General features: G+C 29.8%; 1 protein-coding gene across 3 annotated transcripts in view; it reads left to right on the plus strand.

The window, feature by feature from the left end:
* Positions 1 to 25,141, plus strand: part of LOC129988372 (transient receptor potential cation channel subfamily M member 7-like) — a 120,238-nt gene that overhangs the window by 64,654 nt on the left and 30,443 nt on the right. For 2 of the 3 annotated variants that reach the window (XM_056096586.1, XM_056096587.1), the window contains exon 2: positions 24,928 to 25,119. In XM_056096586.1, coding sequence (XP_055952561.1) covers positions 24,928 to 25,119 — 192 coding nt within the window. Of the gene's footprint in view, positions 1 to 22,122; positions 22,356 to 24,927; positions 25,120 to 25,141 lie in introns of those variants that run through there. The other variant, XM_056096585.1, reaches the window with a different exon arrangement.

Consider the following 25,141-nt stretch of genomic DNA (forward strand, 5'->3'; position numbering starts at 1 on the left):
CAATTATTTTTATTTTGTAATACAACATACTTCATGTTACAATTTGCGAATAAACCTGGTTTATAATTCAGAAATATTTATCAGATTACATTTAAATTTATAGGATCTTATAAAGGATAGACTATAAAACAATAATCTTTTTTAAATTACTGGGCAATGAGAATTTAGAATGTTAGTTTTATATTTCTTTTAATGATAAAAAAAAATCGAAGATTTAAATTGAGTTGCCTGATTGTGGATCGAATGTTATTTTACATTGATGTAGTATCATGAATAGTGAAATCTTAGAAAACTTGATGCTTGCAAAATCAGATAGACACACTTTACAGTGGTATACATAGAACATGGATGGGTAGATGGTAAAGAATTGACTTTTTCTTCTGGTTAATGATAATAATCTTGGGAAGCAAATGCATACTACCCCTCTCTCTACCTAAACAAGATACCGGACGGGCGTACGATTTTCATTAACTTCCTATTATTCGACATACAAAATCATCAGTTGTTATTTTGCAAATTTTTAACCTATACCTCCCTCTTTATGAATACCATAGAGTCCCTCCCAATTCCAAGATAGCATTAGACGCAGAATTAAGGCTCTGATCAATGCAATCGTCTTGCATTTTTTAACCTATGTAAAAATTAACAGAATACTGGAAACTGCATTTTTTAAATCTTTAAATGAAGCTCGTTTAAATACCCTAGAGCCTCCAAGCCACCATTATAGGTAGTATTTGTTTTGTATTCAACTTAAATGATTTAGAATACGTTATAAATAACCACCTTTGTAAAGGGTGTCCCAAAATTTTCGCAAGAGTTGAATTTGCCACCATTTGTGCATTAAAATGTTGATAACCTTATTAAAAAAAACCATTTGACAGTTGATAGTTTAGGGTTAGTAAAAATGAAGCGTTACACGATAGAACAACGTGTTAACGCCAGGTTTGAATTAAATAAAAAACACAGTTTTTTCTTGAAATTGTTATATTTTTATTGATTTATAAAGTGCAGAGAATAGGGTTATGTATGGAATAACACATAGGGAAAATAGTCTACATGGCTTTGCTGGCACATACACGTTCAGTTTCCTCTTTCAATGCATGCGTGCTTACGAGCTTGTCGGCATAGATCTTTGACTTCAAATAACCCCATAAAAAGAAGCCCAATGGTGTTAAATCACACGATCTAAGGGGTCAATATTCATATTTTCGAACTGTGGCCACCAGACTTTCATTATTTTTGAAATATTGTTCAACAATGAAAACCCGTTGCTCCATTGCGTAGCGTTCCATTTTAACTAACCCTAAACTATCAGCTGCCAAATAATTTTTTAATAGGGTTGCCAACACTTTACTACTCGAATGGCGGCAAATTCAAATCTTGCGTTCATTTTGGGACACCTTTTTTTATGTAATATTACTACCTTATATAAAGTTAAGTACATTATATTTAAAATAATAATGTAGTGCGTTTTTTCTTTAAATACGTCAATCAAAAATTTATCTCACAAACTAATATATAAAAATAGAGTCATTTTTATTAAGTTTGAAGAAAATAATAAAAAAAAATTAGTTTAACGCTTTACATACTCGAACTTCAAGCAATTGAAAACAAAAACGTTTTACAATAATTACAGACATATTTTCAAAATAATCCAAACCATGTCTTCATTTATTTGCGATCCTCCAACTGGATATTTCCATTTCTCAATTTAATGATAGTATAAATAAACTCCCCACTCCGTTTTACGACCAGGATCTCGAATTTAAACTCGAACGCTGAAGCATCATTGCTTAAATCGATATTAAACGCACAATTTTTACGATCCATATTTTTTCGCGTTTGTCTCCCGAATGTCGATAAAAAGCGTCCAGTCGGGGCTCCTAAGTTTTTTTGATGGGAACTTCCGCAATCCGTAAATGAATATCGGAGAAAAGGGTATGAGGCGGCTTTGTGCTAATCACAATAAATTTCCATTGCATCACTGCTAAAAGGCAAATTTAGATTGCGGAACCTCTCCTTCCTGGTGGTGGCAACATGAAAGACAGTTTTAGGAAACGCAGCTCTGAACGTGGGAGCCTCAAAAAGATCGTTGAAGTAAGCATTTTCTGTATAATTAAAATGAAGAAACGTCCCATATAAGCCGGGAGGATCCCGAATTTGTTTGCTTTAGATCGGGACTTAATTTGATCCAAATTCAATTTAAATGCCCCTATTTTCTTACATTTTACATATAAGTAAATAATTTATATTATGGAACTTTCTAACTTTGGTCACTAGCTGGTTCTTCGGTATTATTTATTGCAAAATATTTCAATAAAAAATTTTATGTAAATTGCTATTAATGGCTTCATCGGGAAAGTTTTGATAGGCTTTTAACTGGCACTATTTTAGGAGCTTTATATTGTTCCGTTGAATTATACAATGCATCTCCTTCATTTTCTGTCCTCTCATTTAAAATGTGGACTTCAATTTCATGATAAAATGTCTACTAAATGACTAAAATTTAAACTGTTTGCAGAACTCTCTTGTTGAAACTAAATATGATCATTAAAAATACAAGGATAGAAAATAGAATTGTTCACTGTTGAAGCTTGTGAGTACTACAGAATATGTTACTTAATTTAGAAACATACAATATAAATTTCTCTAATTCAATAAAAATAATTCAGTGTACTGTAATAAGAAAGCAATCTTAAAGTTATTATAACTTTAAGATTGCTTTATAATATGTATTTTATCATATGTTTCAGGTAAAAGCAGTACTGCTTAAAAATGAGCCACCTTTAAAAAATTTACATCATTATAATTATACCTTAATTGTAAATACAACAATTTTTTTTGAAAAATTTTTTTAAATAACACTGTTAACAGAAATTTACTCATCTTGGAAATCTTTATAATGGTGTATTTTCATACTTTCATTTATGAAAGAAAAATCCAGAATGACAGTTATGTAGTAGCAATGAAAAAGTTTTAAGATTTTTTTTATAATGTTGAATGTAATATATTGTTGCAAAGTAAAGCTAAAAATATTTTTAAATTAATAAAAAACTATCAAAAAATGTATTATTATTTTTTTAATATTAAGATGACATAAAATCCCTTTTGAATTATAATATTTCCTACGGTTAGAATGGGAAAAATATTAGCATTTCGCTAGATTTTTGATTAATTAAAATTACTAAACAATATCTTAGAAGAATCTTTTCTAATTCTTCAAAGTATATCGGTATTACATTTAGTAGCTCTATATTAAATGATTTGCACTATAGAAGACTAACATATACATACTATCTTCTTTATTATTAGCAGATATGAATTAAGTATGATTTAATTTTTAAAATATCTATATTTAGCATCTGAAGAATTCTTTTTCCTATCTTTTTAATAAACTTTGAGAACAGTCAATTGAGTTTTATAGAAAATAGAAAATGAAGTTATTTCGTGACCTAATCATATTTATTACTAGTTGGCTTTGGTGACCAGCTAGTTCACCGGGGATATGGTTATGTTTAATTTCAGTTAAATTTTTTGGATATAGCTTGTTGTCTAGGATTCAGTCAAATTATCAGGCTTTAGAGTTTGTCATTTTAACTGCCTTACATATGTTACTTTCATTGTGCACATGAATCTTTTTTTATGGAGACCAGCTCCATGGCATTATAACTCTTTTAAAAACTGAAATGTGTGGTTCATCTGTGTTTTAACTTTTGCGTGATTGTAAAGCCACTTTTTTTATTCATCTTGTAAATTACAAAGATGTTGAACAGAATCCTGCATCTTTAGCTATTAACGGTCTAAGTGGTCTCCCCCAAACTTTCTCGCATGCTCTCTAATAAAGACGTTATTCCAGAGAACGCCTTGAATGAAACTAGTATTGAATAGTTACGAAAAATATTAACTTTAGTCATAAATTTAGCATTTTTACTAAAGCTAATACCAAATTTGATGCATTTAGTCAATGCGTTTTTGAGTTATCGCGCTGACATGTTTACGAAAGTACAGATGGACATAACACCCCTCCATGCCCCTGCGACTATAATCTTGACGATTATTCTAACAGTTGGGTGGAAGTACAGATGGACAGACGATCAACCCTTCTTTGGATTTGATAGGTGTCTACAGTATGGATGTTAAACCTGTGTACCGAATTTTATTCATCTAACTCTCTTTGTTTTATAGTTATCAAGTTAACCCTTTAAAGGGCCATTTTTCTCTAGTCATATTATGTTAAAATATTTTTAGGCTTGAAATTAGAATAAGAAAAGGGATTGATTCATTTAGCTTATTAGATAAATTTAATTTGATTAATTAATTAATTTGGTTAATTAATAATTAAGTAACAAATCAAGGCACATCATTTTGTGTAAGATAAAGAACTGAAGCCTTTAAGTTTCTGTCTTTCTAAAAAAATTTGTCAGAACTGATGCCAACCTACATAAATTCATACAAAGATTGATCAATTTAGTGGGAAGCATACTTCCCACGTTTCTAGAAAGGGTTAAAACAGTCTGACAGACATAACTTCTCTGAATAGATTTTGCTCAAAATTTGATAGAAATCAACAAATTGGGTGTAAAGACATTATACCAAATTTCATCCGTCTAGTTTAGAGATTTTTTTTTAGTTATCCTTGTCACAGATAGATACACACACAGAGAAAGCTTTGTTTTTCGAATTCAAGGAGGTCTAAAACATTAAGATTTATCAAAATCTTGAGTTCTTATTTTTTTGACTATTACAGTACTTTAAGACCTCAAAGCAACATTGCAATCTAATGTTGGAAATTAGAGAAGAAATATTTTGAAATTAGGAAATTATTTTGCATTATGAAGTTGTCAAAACTCAGTAAAAATTTGCATGACTAATAAAGTGATATCGATTGCAAGACTTTTTTTTTTTAAATTTTTGAAACGATGTAAAATTTATTTTTGTGCAATAATATTTTCAGAATTTATATCTGAGAAACTCCCAAATTTCACTTAATTTCTTCTAATAAAAATGCCGAAAATAATGCTCCGAAGTATGTACCAAATTTGGTAACGTTCAAACGCTCAGGCCTATAGAGCAACAACATATGCATGCACATTTACTCTTAATATTAGTAGAAGAAACACACTATTAATACTAAAAGCAAACAACTTTTCCTAAATAAGCTTCTATATTCTCTGTCACTATATTTTAATGAGATTGCATGATTCCTTTAATAAGATAAATTTCAATTTAAAAAATATGACAATGGAGTTGGGATCTAGTAGGAACCTAAAATATAACATACAAATTTTAATTCTAATAATGTAATTCCAATAGGTTTGTATAAAGGTATACGATTAAAATAATACGTAAATTTGATAACAAGTGGATCAACTGATATGGGCTGATGTCATTAAAACTGATATATTTATCTATTTGTTGTCTGTCTGAAATTTGTTCTCTTGATAAAATCAAAACCCTGATCTAGATTCAGCGTTAAAAGTGCATTTCAACAACATGTTGTTTTTCAAATATGTGCTGTCAATTTCAAGATCAACAAGGAAAGGCCCCCACCAGCGAATGAATGACATGTTTTTGAGAAAAGACGCTTTATGGATAGTTTTTAAGCTAAAATAAGCAAATTTAAACTTTCCACTAAATAAATTTAAAAAATCTGGAAATAAAAATGAAAAATAAAACAAGGATTAAATGCTTTAAATGAAATTAAAGAATATAAAGTTTTCTATAAATTAAGGGGGGAAATTATCAAAAAATAACATGCTTTTCGTAATGTATATAGAGAGCAGAACGCCGTCTCATACCCCCGTATCCGTAATCATGCTAGTTACTGAATGGTTTGGTGGGCATGTTACGGGAATTTTATTTAAATATCAAAATATTTACAGAAGAAAAAGCAAAAATAACTATGTACAGAATTTACAAGCATATAAGAAATGATAATGAAATGAAATCGCTTACAAGGATTTTCAGTCTTGAAAAATGAAAGAAAAATTGTTTGGAATAATATTATGCAGAAAGATAAATTGCATGAAAAAACTCATGAATTCTGTGTTCACTTGTTATCGCAGTAATCCGTAATGTATATAGCATTAGTTGCGATGGAACCTAAAAATTTTATGTATAGACTTAAATAAGCTTTTTTATTGTTTAAAGAAAAAGATTTTCTAAGTTGTTGTTGTTTATAATGGCACTTGCCATGGACAAGCTCGCTGACGAAGTCAGTGATTTTAAGCCAAGGGAGCGTCTCTTGTTTTTAGTAGCGCCAACTAGGGCCAAGAGTATGTCTTAGCTACTCACGCATCACATTCGCTTGCACAACCCCTTTTTACAGGGGGGCACATTCACACCTCTCACAGATAGAACAGGAAGAACAACCATGCCCGAACCGGGACTCGAACCCAGGACGCCCAGGTCACGGGGAAGACGCGCTACCCCTATGCCAGGACGCCGGCAGATTTTCTAAGTTGAATACATTAACAGTAAAGGGCAATCAATGGTAAATTTAGAGACTTCATATTTATTTAATCTGTCGTCATTAAAAATGTACAAATGCCATATGACACTTAAACAGCATTTAGCTTGAAAAAATGAGACTTTGATTATAACACGAAAAATCTAATATTCTAGAATATTACTAAAAGCATAGATTGCATCTGTCGTTTAACAAGCCACACCACCTATCTAAATTTGCCAAATTTTACGAGAATCTGGAAAAAAAAATGTAATTTTTGGCAACTAATGTCATGCACGGTTTTTATCATGTGAGAGCATAATGTTGGTTTAGTTTGAGGATTTTGAAGCATAAAAATGCGTAGACAACAAATTGTTGAAGTCTTAATATGCTTAGGCAACAAATTGGCGATTTATCTCTTTTGAGGCATCAATTTTTCACTTTTAGGGTTATTAGAAAATAATGCAGAAGGTTGTTACATCTGGCGATTTATCGCCAATTAAAGTTACAACTTGATTCCCAAATTATTCATTCTCTGAATTCTTATGAATTGTTTTAATTAATTTAAGTCATTAATCAGTTTTAAAAGGCTCCAAAACTTTGTTTGCCAACTAGAAAAATTGAAAATGAACGCTTAAAAAATTATATATATATATATATATATATAGAGAGAGAGAGAGAGAGAGAAAGAGAGAGAGGGTGGGGGATAGAGACCGATATTGAAGTCTCGTGATTGTTTCATATCGGTTTAAACTAGTTAATGACTTAAATTAATTAAGACAAATAATGACTTAAAAATAATGATGTTCTCACTTGATAACTTGAAATTTGAGATAGCAGATTTTATTTATAAACTTTTTTTTTTTTTTTTTTTTTTTTTGTCACGTCTGTTACAAACATGAGACCACACATGATGAAATTACGTCAGTAAAAAAAAATCCGCTATGTTCATTGTTTGTTGCTAAAAAAAAAAAAAAAAAAAAAAAATTCCCTTCTTCCCGTAAAATTTGGAAATGCCGTAAATATTGCGGGCTGCTAAGCAAAAAATTTTCTAATTTCTTTACAACTTACAGCAATATATATGTAGAGGAGAGATATCGCATGAAGAAAAATTTTCCTGGCCTATTTCTATAGATGGAAACCTGAAAATTGCCTTTCCGGTCTTGGGAGCTCAAGGTATTCACCCACTAGGGTGACCAAGCCCAAGAACTACTGTATACTAATTATTAACTCAATGTCCTTGAAAAATAAATAATATATTCGAATATTTTTTGATTGTTAAGATTTTAGTTAAAAAATTTCAAAAGAACCATTCAGCTTTACTGAAAACGTTTTTACAGTTCTTATGTACTTTTTTCACACATAATAAATGACACCAATTGGATCTTATACATAACAAACGTAACTGTAGATGCTATTTTAATATATACTTGCAGAACACAATGCGCTGTTATACCATTTAATTAATTTTTCCTTCAGGTTGTGCGATCTTTACAAAAATTAAATACAATATGCATATTTAAGGAAGGATTTTTTTTTTCCTTAATTGCAAAGCGAAAATATTGCAGATTAACAGATTATCATGTGAAGATATGAGTTTTACATCAGATCATGAAAAATCATGTGAATTCCTTGGAGCGGAAAAAAAATATTCATTTCTCTTAATAAAATAAAACTTGTATTTAAAACCAAGGTTGCTCTTAATACTTTGTCAAGCGTAAGTCTAGGGAAAGTTTAATTCCTTAACGACTGATAGATCCAGCATTTCTAAAGAATTAGTTAACTGTTAGCTTATTAATGTCCACTAATAATAACGATGTGCGTGTGAGTGTGTTGGCGATCTACAAGCCAAACCGTTTAACCCACAGCTACTAAATTTACTACATATAAAGTTTGAAGGATGGAAATGCACACCTCGGAAGGATTTTTTTTTTACCAGTTTTAATTGGAATTAAAAATTAAGTTGAATTTCGACGTTTTTCTGCAATTCCGAAAGTATTATTGTAAAAGATTAACTTTGACACCATTTCAAAATTTAAAATATTACCTTTTTAATGATACAATTTACGACTTCACTGCAGCTTCAGAGTGCCTGTCTTTTATAGTTCCGGGAGGTGGGGCTAGAATCTCCCAGACCAATCAGGGCGCCCCTGAGTGTATCTTGGTTCCTACTGGATGGATCGTGAAACTTCTCGAACTTTCCAGTATGATCCATTTAGTCGCTAAACTCGCCAAATTCATCGCCAAATGGTCGCCAAGCTCTCAGGTCATTGACACGGCAACCGCTCAGCACAGATCTTACAACGGTCTTTCTTGCGATGACACTATTCGTGCCGGGTAGCAAAGTTACAGATTTGTAACAATATGCATTTAAAATAACACGATTCTAACAATTTGACGGAATCACGAACTTGAAGTTAGGTTTAAATGATTTATTCGAAATTAAATATAGTAAATATTCCAGATGAACCAAATGGTCAACAGAGGCAATTAGTAAATATTAAATTAGCATAATTAATGCCTTCAGTTTCCATGTTCGGTTTAATAAGTAAGATACATAGAAAATATATAATTTGTTAATTCAAACACATCTTTAATCACTCTAAAGAATTTTAAATGTATAATTGAAGCACAAAACATATTTTGCATTATTTTTTCAAAATTCATTGGAAAGAGCACAATTTATTTAAACGCACTGCTCCTAACAAAAATCTAATTTTATAACTTAAAACACTGTACTTCAATAAAAATATTTTTGCTGAGTTAAAGAATATTATATAAAATATTATAATATGTGTGCAAGTGAAATTCATTTAAAACAGCTTACGATAACAGAACTCAGTTTTGTGTTGAAGTAAATTCATATACATTGATGTATATGAATTTACATGGATTCTATGGAACCAGTTACCATTTTATGAATTCTTAATTCAGTATTATAAATTGTGTGAAGTCATAGCCTCATTTTCTATTGATTCATAATACTTGTACGACTATTTAGAACTCAATAATTTAATTTTTTTGAAAATCTAGCTTTAATTTTTTTTTTTTTTTTTTTTTTTTTTTTTTTTTTTTTTTTTAGCATTTAGCGAAGAAATCTCATAATTTAGATTGATTAATTCATTGACTGCATACAATTCCTTATTGATTAATTTCATCTATTTATTTTGAAATTCTAAACTGAAGAGGCTAGAATCATTTTAAATACTTCAAAAATTTGAATTATTTTACAATGCCTCTGTATCGAGAATTCGTAAGCTAAAAGAATTCATGCTGGGATTCCAGTTCTTATACTTAAGCTGATTCGTCGTAGTATAATTACTACAATTCTAAATCTTCCACATTAGTCTATAATTTATTTCTGTGTATTTTAAAACCTTACAAATAAGTCCTATTATTTTTAAATTCTCGAATGCGTAGTACAGTGAAAATATAGTATTCAAAAAATTCACACTTTGAGCTAAATGAATGAAATTTGGTATACTGTCTTTACATTCATTCATTTTATTTATACCATATACTTTACACCATATTTGTAGATTTCAATCAAATTTTCAGTAAAATCCGTTCCAGTAACATCTGTCCGATTATTTGAATATAACACAATAATTACAAAAGCTAGCTAGATAATATTTGGTTAGAAGATTTAACATCTACAGTGTAGATACTTGTGAAATTTTGAGCCAAATCCAACTACGGGTTAACTGTCTGTCGGTCTGTATTTTCAGAAACATATAAATGCTATTATTCAAAAAACGCAATGATTTAAATATATCAAATTTGGTATAGGATTTTGTAACTACAACCGCGGTTTTTTTCTAAATTTTCATTATTATCGGTTGAGAAAAACATGTCTGAAACAAAATTCGATTTTTGAATATTATACCTGCCAGAGATTAATCGCCAAATAACTCGCCAAGGATGACAATAAAACTGCTAAATTCTAACTATTGTACGCCAATGCCATGTAAAGCATTCTCTGGCATGACAAATTTATTAGCGAGAAATTATGCGAGAAAGTTTCGGGGAGACCATTCTCTATGGTTGTAATAAAGGTAACAATATAACTATATTAAATAATTAATTGCAATAACGTAGCTCAAGAAATGATACGAAATAATTAAGACACAATGTCAACTTTTTTTTAAGCAAGAGGATTAATAAAAAGCATGTACCTGAAGGAGTCACATTTTCTGCGCTTCTCTTTAGGACAATCGTTTTGCGAAGGGGTAAAGATATCGCCAAATATCTAAAATATATGTAACTAAACTAAAATAAATATTCGAAATCAACAAAATAATTGATTATTTGAAAAAGATGAGCGAAGAAAAGATAAAACAATGGGAGAACTGCCAGAAACTTTTTCCCTTATTCTCTGATAAAGATCTTATTCCTCTCCCCCCCCCCTCCCACATAAAAATATAGACTTTGGGTAAGATCGCGAATGTCTTGCGTGGCATTAGCGAACTATGGTTACGAAGCATAGATCCATTCAGCATTTTTAATGAATATATTGGGTTGGCAACTAAGTAATTGCGGATTTCACTCATAGATGGCTCCTTTGAATTTTTAGGTTTGCAGACGTAGTACAAATGTAAAACACATTTTGTTATTTGATAGTTGGCAATTGAGCTGTCAATCAGTAAAAGAAGTTTTTTGATCGGTAGCGTAGTTTTCGTTTGGCGTTCGTTGAAAAATGAAAAATCAAAAGGAACATTTTCGTCATATTTTGCTTTTTTATTTCCGCAAAGGGAAAAACGCATCGCAAGCTCATAAAAAGTTATGTGCTATTTATGGTGACGAAGCCTTAAAAGAACGGCAGTGTCAAAATTGGTTTGCCAAATTTCGTTCTGGTGATTTTTCACTCAAAGATGAAAAACGCTCTGGTCGTCCAGTTGAAGTTGATGACGACCTAATCAAAGCAATAATCGATTCGGATCGTCACAGTACAACACGTGAGATTGCAGAGAAGTTTCATGTATCACATACATGCATTGAAAATCACTTAAAACAACTTGGCTATGTTCAAAAACTCGATACATGGGTTCCTCATGAACAGAAAAAAACGCATTAACAGCTGCGATTTGCTAAAAAAAAACGTAATGAAAATGATCCATTTTTAAAACTGGCGATGAAAATGGGTTGTTTACAACAATATCAAGCGGAAAAGATCGTGGAGCAGGCCAGGTGAACCAACTCAAACAACATCAAAAGCTGATATTCATCAAAAGAAGGTTTTGTTATCAGTTGGGTGGGATTACAAAGGAATTGTCTACTTTAAACTCTTACCATCCAACCGAACGATCAATTCTGATGTCTACATTGAACAACTAACGAAATTAAACAATGCAGTTGAAGAAAAGCGGCCCGAATTGACAAATCGAAAAGGTGTTGTATTCCATCATGACAATGCAAGGCCACACACATCTTTGGTCACTCGGCAAAAATTATTGGAGCTTGGTTGGGATGTTTTGCCACCATATAGTCCTGACCTTGCACCATCTGATTACTTTTTGTTTCGATCTTTACAAAACTCCTTGAATGGTAAAAATTTCAATAATGATGATGATGTCAAATCGTACCTGATTCAGTTTTTTGCTAATAAAAACCAGAAGTTTTATGAACGTGGGATTATAATGCTGCCTGAAAGATGGCAAAAGGTCATTGATTAAAATGGGCAATACATTACAGAATAAAGTTGTTTAGTTCCATGAAAAAATTGTCTTTCATTTTCTAAAAAAAAATCCGCAATTACTTAGTTGCCAACCCAATATCATGCGAATATACATTTTTTGACATCTTGTTTAAGACCGATTGAAACAAAAATTTGATACGGGATTATAATTGTGGTCATTAAATCATATACTGATTTTTATCGATTTAAGTCATTGTGTTTACATACTTGCAACCGACATATGATCAACCTTTTAACATAATGACAACCTTTTAACCTAATGACAACCTTTTAACATAAATGATAACCTGCTCTGTTTATTGTATGGATGAATCATCATAATGAAGTTCCTTGACCTCATAAAGCGATTTGAAACCTGTCAGGATAAGCTATCTTCTAATTTTCGGTATTGTAACTTCCTTTTTTATTCGTCTTGTAAATTACACAGGTATTGAAAAGAATCCTTCTCCTTAATTTTCAACAATGGAAGAAAATCACGTGATTAAATATTTTACAGGACAGGACGGTTTGAAATCTAAATAAAAGGAATAAAACGGTTCAAAATAAAATCTATTGGTAAAAATAATGCAAAAAAATTTTTTTAAAAAAATACTGCTGAAATTCGGTAAAAATTTGCGTAATAATAATTTTGGTATCATAAAAAAACAAATTCCTATATTTCCAAAAATGATGCAAAAATCAATTTTGTGCAATTATATTTTTGAAGGTTGTCATGGAAGAACTCCAAAATCTCATTTTATTGTCAATTAATTAGAATTATAATTAAAATTTCAAAAATATATATTCGAAGTACACATTCCAACTCTCCCAAGAATATGTGCATTGAATTTGTTGTTCAAACGATCTGCTCTTAAAAGCTTCAACATGCACACGAAGACATACACATTTATCTTTATTATTATTTGAGATTTAGATATTATCTGAATTTTATACTTAGAAATACCTCCGATTTCATTTCAAGTTTCGCGCCCGCATGCATTAAATGCTCTCCCGATGTAAATTAAGAAATCTGATCATTTATTTGAGATAGGAACAATGATTCGGAAATCCGCAATGTCCCTGCAAATCCGGGTGCATAAATTTTTTATACCATTTACACTAATCAGCCTACCTAAAGAAAATCCATAGCATTTAATGTATTGAGACATTCAAACGGCACATTCATTAAAACAGGCTGATTATATTCTATTTATACAGTTAAACTATGGACATTGAATCGAACGAATACTTCAGACGCTCATTTATTAAAGAAATCTACCTAATCTTTTAAATTCATTTAACACGCACTAATTATTCTCAAGTTGAAACGAACATTGTATTCAAAATCAAACGATACGTCACATACCGGGACTGTTCCTAATCATCAGAGCATGCGTGACACTTGAAAGAAGGGGATTCCCTTCCTCTTACTAATCTAGAAAACATTACCAGCTGTTCGATAAGCTCCGAAACGAGATAAAGTTGGAATACTTTGAGCTCATCCATGCACTCTTCCCGTTCATATTTTTTATCTACACCCTGTCCTTCAGTGAGGGAATGTAATGAAATCTCAAGTGCTAATAAAAGCATGACGGTCACTTATTCATAGTTGACATTGCTTCCGGAAATGAGTTTTGTGGTTTTGACCGGATGTGACGTAAACTCTGTTTTTCTTTGAAAGCATTTGGATATCGTGCTTTCTGCTTTTTCTTCAGATCTGATAACCATACTTCAGAAGAAGTGGGGGGAAAAAATAACAGTTCCATTAAATTAGATAAAGCTTTTATACAAATTTTACTCAGATTTTCCTACTTTTAAATAGAATACATTCATTTTTCAAATGAGTTCAAAATTTAGAAGCATTTTGTGAAAACAGTGCCAAATACTGCAGCTAGTATTAACAAAATAATATAAATAAAACTTCTTTAATTGCCAAAATGCTGGAACATCTTCAGATTCTTTTAATCCGTAAAATTGATATGGAACTAAGAAAATTTGTATCTGTGACAAAATAAAGCTCACAGTTGTAAGAAAATTTTTTTAACTAAACTAATGTTTACAAAAAAAAAAAAAAAAAAAAAAAAAAAAAAAAGAGTTCTGAAAGAATTTGCTTAAATTATCGTTTGCGTTTTTGTTTTACAAGAAATTAAAATTATTTGGTAAATTAAATTCTCTGAAAAATATAGGTATCATTTTTTCTTTTTCTTTAGTCGTGATAACCACTCTTCAAAAGAAGGGGGAAAAAACCCAGTTCCATTAAATTAGATAATGCTTCTGTAGAAATTTCCCTCAGATTTTCCGACTACTAAATAATATAAATTTTTCAAATAAGTTCAGAATTTAGAAGCATTTTGTGAAAACGCTGCCAAATACTACAGCTATGTGCTTGTTGCATTAGCATTTAGTATCAACAAAATATTATAAATAAAAATTTCTCTAATTACCAAAATGCTGGAACATCAGATTCTTTTAATCCATAAAATTAATATGGAACTAGGGAAATTCGCTTACATGACAAAATAACGCTCGCAGTTGTAAGAAAAAGAATTTTAATTAAACTAATATTTACAAAAAAGAGTTCTGAAAGAATTGGCTTAAATTATCGTTTGCATTTCTTACAACAAATTGTTAAGTTGAGTGGTTTAAATTAACTCGTGTACGCTACAATGCTAAATAAATAAATAAAACTTGTAATTCCAAAATACAGATGGAAAATGTAAACTACTCTTCATTTTTCCATTACAAATTCATTGTCAGTAACCGTGATGAAATGCGATATTTTTGTCACTTTTTAAAATTATTATTGTTTTAATTTTTTACAGCTTTACAGAAACACCAAATGACAGTATTGGCTTCGTATATTTTTAAATGGGCTTAAGTTAAAAATAAATAAATAAAATTACTTTTCTGACAGTACGGATCACTATAAATAATGAAATCTTCATTTTGTGAGAATATTATACCATTTATTTTTGTCCAACAAAACTGGTGAAGGCAGAAAGTAAAATAAAAGTTTTTATTTTGAATTTTATGAATTAATACTATATTTACAGAAGAAAAAGAAACTAATGATAATATTTATGGTTCGTCGAAAGGAATACCATCTTGTGCAGCAGGTAAATGTGGTTAAACTTAATGTTAAATGTTGATGGAAACAATAATAAAGCTGGTAACTGAAATATATCTTATGCCTGTTTATGTACGTATCAAATATTTAGATATTGATATTTTTTGCATTTTCTTAATAATGTTTTAATTAGATCGTCTATCATCGTATTATGGTTATGCAAACATTTAATATTTTAAGTAGAAATAAAAACGATGGAAGTGCTCTTCCACTTTCTCGCATACTTTCTAATAAACTTGTCAAGCCAGACAACGCCTTACACAGCAATGGTGTAAAATACATTAATTTTTTGCCTAAATTTAGCATTTTTATTGAATCTGTCAAGTCATTCTTGGGAAGTTATTTTACGCTTAATCCCTAGCATGCGTTAATAGTATTGCGGTGAATAGCTCATAAGCCAATTAACAACTACTCTACCCTAGCAATTGCTTTTGTATCATGGTCATGTTACTGGACTGCGAACCACAAGGACCCAGGTTCTATCCCCTCTCATCTCCATTCGCTACATTGGTGACCTCGGACGATGATCGCACAGCTGTTGTGGAGCCGTCTACCCGCAGCAAACCAAAGTCGTCAGACTCACTTGACGCAGCAACAGCAACCACTCACACACACAGGCTCTCTCGCCATAACGCTTGGCTCTACTCAAATGGGTACAAGCGCATTATATTCAACAGCCAATAAATACATCACCACTCAACAACCATATCGTTCGAACTCACTGTAGAGAGAGTCTGTGGTGAATAGCTCATAAGCCAGTTAACAACTACGACGCTACCTGAGCAATTGCTTTTGTATCATGGTCATGTTACTGGACTGCGAACCACAAGGTCCCACGTTCTATCCTCGCTCATAACAGTTCACTACAGTATCAAAAAATGGAATTTGTGTTTTAGACACGTTTTTCTCTAACGATTGAAACAAAAATTTGATGTAAAATTGCACTTGTAGTCACAAAATCCCATACTAAATTTAATATATCGAAATCATTGCATTTTTGAATTATCGAGTTTATATGTTTCTGAAAGTACAGACCGACAGACAGACATCCCGTAGTTGGATTTGGCTCAAAATTTGACACATGTCTATTTTGAGATAGATGTTAAATCTATGTACAGAATCTCATCTATGTAGTTCGTTTTGTATTTATCATATTAACTTATATTCGAACAATCGGACAGACGAACTTCTCCTGATCAGATTCTACTCAAAATTTGATAGAAATCTGGAAATTTGATGTAAAGACTTCATACCAAATTTCAACCATCTCTCTCTAAGCTTTTTGAGTTATCTTTGTTATGGACAGACAGACATTTTTCCAAAAAGGTTTTCGAGCTCAGGGAAGTCTAAAACGTGGAGATTCGTCAAAATTTCGAATTCGAATTTTTTGACAGTTATTATACTTTCTCTATTCTATGTACATGAGAAAGTAAAAAAGCATTTAATTAATTTTTAGAATCATTATCGATTTTCAAAAATATTTTGATTCAATCCAGATTCTTAACTATTAGAAGAAAGTTTTTATTCATTGGAATATAGAGAAAATTCAGAAAGTCGGAAAACCTCGTGGTAAAATTGTAAAATATCTTAACTATAAGGATATGTATCCTTTGTCTTCTACCGTAGATGCATATCACAACCAGTCATTTAGACCCATGACAGCAGCACAAAATATCTTTGATATCTAAAAATAAAAAGGCATTTATTTTTGCTGACCTGTTTGGCACTGTATCATTCTCATTATTATTATAATAACGAATGCTGAATTATGCCGTAGCAGCTGTGTTTCCTAGCTGGTTTGGTATATTATGAAAATTTGGAGAGTTACATTGATTCAGATGTATTACTTCTCATAAAGCAACAATTAGAAATTAAAATGGAAAATCAAATTTTTCTCATAAAAAAAACAAAATTGTTAGAAATTACATTTTTTTAAAAAATTTTAATCTCTTTGGCAAATTATTTTATTTTTATTTCATTATTTGTTCAACAAATAAATTCTCGCTTATTAATTTCAACTTCTTGAAGTCAAATTATTTTTTATGAATTTCCCGAATTCAGAAAAAAATTATTCTAAGCTACAAAATTATTTTAAAATTACATTTGCATATATTTTTCGCATATTTTTTGAAAGATAATAATAAATAGCAAAACCAATTCATGTTTCTTTTTTCTTTATTGAGTTTTTCTGAAAACATTACACGCTGGATTGGAGGCATCGGCTCAGGTATCGTCCTCGCCAAGTAGCTAAAATTACGAGTTCCTACCTCAATATCCTTTGTGTAGCTTCAAAGCTGGTAGCTAATCTGGCAAAAAAAACGCGTATTAAATTCGTTCATCTAAATATCAGATATGTCAACTCAACTTTAAAGCTTATTTATTCCGCAGCGGTTTACTTTTTCCTTTCTAGCTACAAACTCGTTTACCCATTGGATGATTCAAATGTTATGCTCCGTTTTTCGTCAACAAATGATATATGATTAAATTGATTACCATGAAACAAGATAGTCATCTAAGCTAATAAACTAAAAGTGGTTACTCCACTATCGTTGAGTCCTAATGCACATCAACAGCTACAATGCAACCCTTACCATAAGAGTCATCGGACCGTCATCGACAGAGGGTAGACAACCTTTTAAACCATTACTATATCCATCAGAATTACTAAAACCAGTCATTACGCCTGAAGATTCTCATCCCCAAATCTAAGGTACACCCCCACCCCCCTGGTAAGGTCTGCAGATTTCATTTTGCGTTTATAAAATGAGACTTCCCTATGCTAATAAAATGAATTGTTTCTGTGAGTATCTACGGCAGTGGAAATTAATTGAAATTAATTAGATTAATTACACTGAAACTAATTGGGGGGAGGATGCAACTGGTAGAATCCAATATCATTGATAAAAGGTGCATATCGTCATTGTCATGGGAGTAGTAATTTCTTTAGTTTAAAACTATTTCTTGGGAAAAAAATTTAAAAATATGCTATAACAATCTTATTTCAAGCTATAAAATAATTTTATATGATCTATATTTTTATCAATCTATAAAAAAATTCAAGAATAAAGAGCAAAGGAAGAGAATAAAAAAAAAAAAAATGACAATAAAATTCCCTAATTACCAGAATTAGTAGAATCCAACAACGTTGGAAAAAATGATAAAAAAGCATTTAATGGTAGAAACAGTTACAGTTTAAAAAATAGTTAAAAGAGTACCAGTATAAATGAAAACAATTTTGTACTAAAATAAATAAAAAAATTCTATTCTTATTAAATTTACAAAGCTATAGTTATTCTCCATGTTTATTTTTGAAAAATATTTAAGGCTTCTTCGCTTCTTGAAAAAAAAAAGATACACAAATTACATATTCGTTTTTCCCCTCCACTACACTATAAAGCCCGAAACATCCATGTACGTGACTCTGGAAATAAAAATCTGAGCTCTTGTGGGGTTTACGGCTTTATTCTAAGGAAAAATAACACTTTTATTATTGAATATGCGAGAAAGTTCCCGCTGATTATTAATTGTTCCGATTTCTTTCGGTTGAAATTCAATAGACAATAAAACTGTCAGAGAAAAAGGAATTGCAAAATCAATACTATTTTTATTTTTATTTGATTTTCATGTATTAGTTTATGTTAGTGTAGTTTATTTTAATTTATGTTATTGTGGTTTATTTTAATTTACATTATTGTGGTAACCACACAGTCAGCGACATGCGGTTGCTGCTAGTCGTAAACATTTCAAACTGAATAGACGATACGACAAACGATTGTCGTTATTTAATAAATAATAAATGTCCAAGTTATTTATTTTGCGCCTCAGATATGCAAGTGTACAGGCGAACTTTAATATTCTTGCAATGTACTTATTCAGAAATGAATATCACGATAGAGCGTCACATACCAGTTAATATGTTAATGATATTTGATTTTAGAGGACATGGTTGTCCTCTTCTAAAATAAAAACTGGAAATAATGTATTCTTTGAGAACAAGTTTTTTTTAATGCAAATTTCGGTATGCTGAAGTTGAGAGCAATAAGAAATAGTATTAAAAAAAAAAAAAGAACCTTGGAGAAGTAAAAGAGTAGGACCGGAGATCAGGGGGTGGGGTGGGGTGGGGTATAGATATTCTGGGGAGCCAGTTTTAAGGCTCTTATGGAAATAAAACGTTAGTGTGTGCATGCTATTTTTTAGAGAAAAATGTGATGAAACGGCCTAAAAAATAATAGTGTCTCCTTGACGCAGTTAACACTTACAAAGCTACAAATGATAAACAGGGGCGAAAAAAAATCACATTACATCCCACTTACCTCAACTACTCCACTAAGAAAAAGTGCAAAAATTTTATTTTTTAAAAGATAAATTTAAAAAAAAATTAAGTAATTTCGGTCTTAAACTTTATACAAAGTTTTCATTGGAATCGTCAAAATATTGAACATCCAGAACCCAATCTGACAAATGAAAAAGCACTTTATATAAGAAAAAGTTCGGGTTTTTTTTTTTTTTTTTTTTTTTCATTTTACCAAAAATGAAACATTTTAACGAAATTTTCTTTTATCATGCCTATTGCCGGCAAGAGGGGACGAGTATTTAAATTAAAAAGTGCTGTATGAATATGCACTTTTTATTTTCCTAGTAGGCATAATAATTTTATAAGGACAAGTTACCTCAACTCCAGTGACAGGCTGTATCTCCTGAAGAAAGTAGCTGGGTGGATATTTCAGTTGTAGTTCTTCTCTATTACCAAAAAGTGCCCTACAATATTTGTACGAGCACGATATTCAGAATATTTAAGACCACATGGAGATATCGTGTAACACCTTGTCTAATAGTGTTGGATTTCCAAACTTAATTGTCACTACAATGATCAATTAGAAAATCTCAGATGCTTAGACAAGATGTGTGTATGTGAAATTTACAGAAAACCTCAAATAAACAAATAATAAAAAATTAGATATTCATATATTTTTAATTGCTGTAAATGGTAAGGCCGGGTGATTAAACAGACACAGTTAGTAATTGTTAACTTTAAAAAACTCCGAGCCTTCGACATTTTTTGTAGAATTTTGAAAGTTATTTAATTTTTCATTTTTACTTAATTATAAAAGTCATGCAATTGAGTTATTCAGAATGAAATGAATTATTATTTAAATTAATTTTGGAGCATTATTCTACTAATATTCCTAATTAATTACCATTTGAGTTTTATGTTATGTTATTTTATAATTCTAAAAATATGTGTTCTTTATAATTTAAAAAGGAAAACCCAATTCTATATTTAAATATTATTTAGATGGGGTTAAAAAAGCTTTGTCTTTCTTTTTTCAGCTATTTTGTTTAATATTACTCTTAAATTTCAGTTGTGAACTTTTTTATACGGGAAATACTGAAATCAACTTTTATGAAGTGATATGAAATTAAGTGTTTTATTATATCGGTTTCTTAGAATTTGCTATTCAAACTAATACATGTATAAAAATTAAATTAAAATCGATAAAAAAAATTTGGTCTTGAAGGTTTGTAGGTGAAAAGTGGTCTGAAGATTTACATTGTCTAAGGGCCCTTAAAAGGACTTAATCCTGTTTTAATAGTAAATAATGTTTGTGAAATGTATTAGGAAAACAATGATACTTTGGTTTAAATTACTATTTTAACATTATAATTGCACAATGAAAAGATAAAAAAAAATCAGTCGAATCGCTCTAGGAAACAGACCATAAGGCCAACTTTAAATTTTAACTAAATTTTTAACTGAAAAATTAATTAAGATTATTTATTTATTTATTTATTCAGAACACATGATTATATTCATCATTTTACAACACTTTAAGAATTTCAAAAGCAAGAAACTGTTTTCTCCTCTTCATTCCATATAAAATCTAAATTAACAGTTTATTTAAGCAAAAAAAAAAAAAAAAAGTTTAGCTCCTCCTCCTCCTCCCCCCCCCCTCCCCTCATTTTTTTTTTTTTTTTTTTTTTTTTTTTTTTGTATCATCTAGCCAAGACGGAAAAATTATACTGTAAATTCCTTGCGTGTCAAGAAAGACATGTATTGTGTAATAGCAAAATAGAGGCTTTTTGAAAAAGTAATTGATATATGAAATTTCGCTATTCCATGACACTGACTTCTGTTGGTAAGGTGTTATTCGATTTTTTTTTTTTTTTTCAAATAAATTAATGCTGTAAATTAAGAAAAGAAAAAAAAAAAAAAGAAAAACATCTCATAGTCTAAAATAAAAAGCCGTGAATATATGTGTCGATTCTATGAAAATTTTCTCATAAATATTATTCTGATTGCTTTTCAAGGGGGGAAAATAAATTAATAAAAATAAATATTCTTTAAAATTAATTGCTTTAAAATTATGATGCTTCTATCATATATTCCGAGCATTTAAAAAAAACTGAATGTTATAGAATAGTATTATAATATTAATATCTGTATATAATAGTATTATAATATTAATAACTGTAATATTTCTTATTACAGTTATTGCTCATAGGATTGCGTTTTGTTTTTGCAATTACAAACCAAAGCGAAGCAGAGAGAATAACTGTATTTATTTTTAGTTCTTTGTAATGATTTCGATATCCACCAAGGAAAAAAAATCAAATCATTAAACAGATTTTTTTAAACAAAGTAATTTTTTAAAAAAAAATTCAATAATTTTTAATTAAAAAAAATATATATAAAAATTATCTATTTAATAAAATCTCTGCTCAGGTTTTTAATTTTTGCAATTTAATGCCGTTCCCCCGTAATAGACTTTACATGATTGGCTGTTGGAACTAAACAATGAAACCACCTACCAATGGGCTTCTTTGAATGGCCTTGTCGTAGAAGGTAACGTCCGGGACTTCACATGTTGCCGGATGTTTTGAGTTACACTTGGAAACTGTGATATGCTCTTCGTGACTTGTCACTTTTTGGTTTCAAAAAATATTAATGTATTGTTATTTTCTTGAAACGGAGAGTATCATTATCATTTCTTATTATACTTGTGATAATATACGTCATGTACAGACATCGGAAAAACTACAAAAGCGATAAAGGGTATAGATTATTTCGCCGCTTTCGTATATTCCGATCCAGTGATGATGTTGACGTAAGTAAAGAGTTACTTTCACTTTCTTACTAAATGTTTACAGCCTATATCCTTGATTAATGAGTTTAAAATCCTATTATTCTTGTTATAAACCAGTCTAAGAGTATAAGTCATGTTTTTCATAAATTTAACTACTTCGAAGCTAATTTCATAATTTAACTAGAACATAAGATTTCTGAAAGCTGCAAAACATTGTTTGTCACAAAAAATTTGAATCCAGTGACCACTTTTCTTATTATATGGGCCTGTTGATTTTATATGCTTCTATTTGTTTTTGAAAGGATCTATGCGAATATTTGCGATCGTAGAATATTACTATTTATTAATAAACGTTCTAAATATTTTATAGTACAAAATTCAAATCATCGGTTATAATAGCGCCAGGCGTATAATAGCGTTTCTGACTTATTAGTTTTTGATGTTTCATATGGAAATATGTCAAACGTCATAAACGTTATGTAAACTCATGTACGGTTTTGTTCATCAGTATCAAACATGTAATTCTTATGAATGACATATTGTTATTATTCATATGATTTATCCTTTAGTATTGTCTATTATATGTTTAAGAAAAGAGTTTCAGTCTAATTTATTTTTAAGATATATCCATGACCACTGTACATAAATAAGATTTAAAAATAAATATTCTGTCATGAAATCGTTTTTCAAGTAAGGATTAATGCATTTTAAATAGAATGTTTGTAATCAAAGAATAAAGTATTTTAAATTTGTATTATTCAATTAAATTTGTAAATGAAGTTGAAATTAGGATGGTTGATGAAAATTATTAAAAAGACCGAGATTGTTTTATTATAACCAATATATTTATTTTGGAATTTATATTTATTACTTTAATTTCATATGTAAGTCAGGTTCAATTTGCAGCTCTGTCCAACATTTATTCTTCATTAAGAAATAGCATGATCAAACATCCAACTGTATAAAGACATTTTATTACTTTATTAAAATATGTTGACATTCATATCTTTGATTCAACTAAAAACTGCATGTGTTATTTCTTGTGTTCCCATTCATTTAATTTCTGTTCTTTAAACAGTCTAAATATTTATGCTTTCTTAAACTGAAGCTAGCACACTATTGAAGCATCTATCCATAGTATCTAACGTATAACCAGTCTAACCATCCCCATCATACAAGCCATTAAAAGGGATGAGGGGTGACCTAAAAATAAAATATTTATGTATCTAAATAATAAATACTGAAAAAAAAATTGTGAAAAGTGGATGACATTTTCTATTTATTTTGAGCACTGATTAAAATTATTTGTATAAAAATTGTCACAAAAAATAATGTGCCACTCTTGGTACTACAAGCTCCATAGGTTAAAATGTATAGCTCGGAGGAAGAGTAGAAAATATGAATCTGAATAACAGATAATTATTAGAAAAAGAAATCATGCATGTTCAAATATCTTGGAAATGCTGTATACAAGAGTCTAATTTGCCGAATCAACACATCCTTGAAAGGGCTTCTCAATTATTTTCAACAAAATAAAACTGCTTAGATAATCAAAAAAAAAAAAAAAAAATTTCAATCCTTGAAGACAGTTTAAGGGGACAGTTGACTTTGAAATAAGCAAAAATGGACAAAAATTTTAATTTTGTTTCATCATTAAAATGTATGATTATATTCAATGAAAAGAGTGTCATAAAATGTGTTATTCAATAAAATGAATATTTGAAGGGCTTAGAGAAAAAAGTATATTTTAATGACTTTTCTCAAAATGATATTGTAATTAAATAAATATCTTTGAAATGTTCCAGGTGTCTTAATTTTTGAGGAAACTAAATAGAATTGATAATAAAGATTTTGGTTAAACATTAAAAAAAAATAGGATATGTGTTTTATATTTCAAGGTTTTTTAGATAGTTAAAAGTCAATTTTAGTTCAGAAAAAAAATCTTATGAAAATTCAGTAAGTACATAAAAATATTTCCAAAAAATTAGCATTTAATTGCAATTGCAAAATCTTACACAATTTTGTTCTAAATAAATTTATATTGGGTAATAAGGAAAAAAAATAGTTAAACAAATTAAAAATTAGGTCACCTGGAATATTTTGAAATTTTTAAAATATATATATTATATCTTAATTTTTTTAAGTAATAGGTATATTTTGTTTTAAAAATTTTGTTTAAGAAATTTGACATATTTGTATTTTAATACATATGCATAACAGATTTCATAACCCTGCTTGAATAATTTGCAAAAGTGTTCTAATAGTGTCCACAGTCCTCTTAAAGGCTGAATAGTTCTGTAGGAAAAAAGGTTTACAAATGTGAATTATCAAATATCTCTCTCATGGTTATCATTATTTGATTAACAACTATAGCTACATATGATAGATTATTTTTGCAGCATCTGTATTTAAAACTGGGAGAAGAAGCATTTTAACTACATTTATATATTGTCATTTTATTTTCATTTCCTTGATGCAGGATTTGGGAGAAATTGGCATTTTAAAGGACTTGGAATCAAATTAATTTAAAATTACAACACATTATTTTCTAATTTTTATTATTATTATTTAAAAATTCTTATCTTAATTCTAGAAAGGAGAAGATGACACTCCTCTTGACGACATTCCTTCAGCAACCACTGAAGCTGCTAGTGATGAAAAACCTGCTGTTAAGCGTCAGCTCAGTTTTGCTGTATCTGAAACTTTGGGTGAAGATGTTTTCAGAAGGTTTTTAGCTACTGATGGTGTTTTATGTTTTTGGAGAAATTTTGCTTATGAAGATCATGTGAGTGCAATGAAATTTCTTT

Source organism: Argiope bruennichi, chromosome 10, assembly GCF_947563725.1.
Source record: "Argiope bruennichi chromosome 10, qqArgBrue1.1, whole genome shotgun sequence".
NCBI lineage: Eukaryota > Metazoa > Arthropoda > Arachnida > Araneae > Araneidae > Argiope > Argiope bruennichi.